The sequence below is a fragment of the Volvox carteri genome, assembly GCF_000143455.1.
Source record: "Volvox carteri f. nagariensis unplaced genomic scaffold VOLCAscaffold_65, whole genome shotgun sequence".
Taxonomy (NCBI): domain Eukaryota; kingdom Viridiplantae; phylum Chlorophyta; class Chlorophyceae; order Chlamydomonadales; family Volvocaceae; genus Volvox; species Volvox carteri.
Genome location: NW_003307608.1, coordinates 2,435 through 4,279, shown reverse-complemented (window position 1 = coordinate 4,279; position 1,845 = coordinate 2,435). Strand labels below are relative to the sequence as shown.

Here is a 1,845-nt window from a genome sequence, read left to right as displayed (position 1 = left end):
CCGCCAGCTCAGGCCAAGGCAATTTGACGCCGAGACGGCCGCGACGACACCTGAAGTCAGCCGCCGCCGCCGCGGCGGCGGAGGCTGCTGCGGCGGCGGAGGCCGCCGCCGCCGCCACAGTAGCGTCATCGTCGTCGCGAAAGGCTGGCGGAGGCGGAGGCGGTGCACGCAAGCAGCAGAAGCAGGTGTGCCGTATGCGTGCATGTGTGTACGACATGTTCATCTTTTTTAGGTTTGGGGTGTGGCATGTCGTACCGTGCCGTATTCTGTCATCATCACCTCACGTTTTACTGTCTCTGCTTGCAGGCTGATGCGCAAGCGGGTACGTCCTCCTTGGCATCCGCAGCAGCGACAGGTCTCCTGTTCGATCCCGACACGGCGATTCGAGTCTTGCGAGGGGCGGGATACGCGGAACACGCACTGTGGGTTGCGGACGCGGCGGGGCAGGTGCGTGGGTATGTTTGTGTGTGTGTGTGCGTGTGTATATGTACGTATGTGCGTGTGCATGGGCCTTCGTGTGTGTGTATTGTTCAGGGTGACTTGCCGGGGGGGGTCTTGGTATGGTGTTGAGGTGGGTGTGTGCTGAACAGGGTTCGACACCCCGTACGGGGCCCGTAAGTTTTTGGCCTTTTTTCGGTATCCCCGTCAGGGCCCGTAGGACTTTTCGGTGGCTCCCGTAAGGATTTTGGGGCGCGAAGCGCCCCGTACGGGGCCGCCCCCGGACCGGCCGAAGGCCGGTTACGGTGGCTCCCGTAAGGATTTTAAGGATTTATAAGAGGCCGTACGGGACCCTGTAGGGGAGAGGACGGACCATATAAAGGGTAAGGCCACACACTTGGCAGACATAATTCATATTGCAATATTTAACTAAACTTTTCATAATACTTTTATAGCTTCTGGTCTGTAACATCCAGCGATGGCAGACAATGAGTCGTCAGGAGGTGACCAAGGGCCTCCTAATCCACCGCCCTCCAAGAAGCGCGAGAAAATAACGAAAATAACGATTTACAGGGCAAAAAAATGCAAAGCGTCACTTTCCACAGCGTTTCAGCCAAGGACAGTGCCCCCGTAAAGGTTTTGCGGGGGTTACGGGGGCCCCCGTAAGGTTTTCGGCCGGTACAGGAGCCTGGTACGGGGGCCCCTCCGTAAGGAAAATTTGGGAGGTACGGGGGAGCCCGCAAGTTTCGGGAAGGTCAGTGTCGAACCCTGGTGCTGAAGCTGCAGATCTTGTCCGTTAGATGAAGTTGATGGCAACAGACCGCGGTGTCCTGAAACCCTATCCAAGCACCGGGGGCGGGGGGGATTGGAGCGCGTGTGTGTATGTGTGTGTGTGAATGTCTGTGTCAATTTCTGTGTGTATATGCTCCGTTATCGTACTTTTACTATTTTTACGTAAATCGCTCCTCGTATTAAAAAATACATCACTGATCGAACGGTTGATTCACATATGTCGCTGCTTCTCCCCAACCCCAGATCGATTCCGTATTGGATATTTTATTGGACGAGCTGGGCGATGCGGACGAGGCGATCGCCTTCCTGGAGGAGCTGTCCCGGAAAAGGTGCGTGCGCATGTGTTTATGTGTTTATGTGTGTTGTGTTTTGGGGATAGGGGTAGGGACTTTCGATACGTATACCGCAGAAGGTGTGCATGTGTCATTGCCGTACGTTATCTTTCTCTAATCTTGCTACAACCAACCAATGAGCTAACAACAACCAACCAACCAACATGTAACTAACTCCACAACCACCTCAGGCGAGCTGAGGCGCTCAAGAAGTACGGCAAGGCTCTCATCAGGATGCGGGCTGAAGCTGCCACGGGCCTTATCATGGATCTCTGCTGCGGTC

At 55.3% G+C, this 1,845-nt stretch overlaps 1 protein-coding gene across 1 annotated transcript in view; it reads left to right on the top strand.

The window, feature by feature from the left end:
• The window catches only part of VOLCADRAFT_107382 (uncharacterized protein), a gene marked incomplete at its 3' end in the record, with an annotated part of 12,334 nt that overhangs the window by 9,076 nt on the left and 1,413 nt on the right, over positions 1–1,845 (top strand). Inside the window, exons 16-19 of the mRNA XM_002956777.1 lie at positions 84–185; positions 307–447; positions 1,474–1,559; positions 1,754–1,842. Coding sequence (XP_002956823.1) covers positions 84–185; positions 307–447; positions 1,474–1,559; positions 1,754–1,842 — 418 coding nt within the window. The remainder of the gene's footprint in view (positions 1–83; positions 186–306; positions 448–1,473; positions 1,560–1,753; positions 1,843–1,845) is intronic.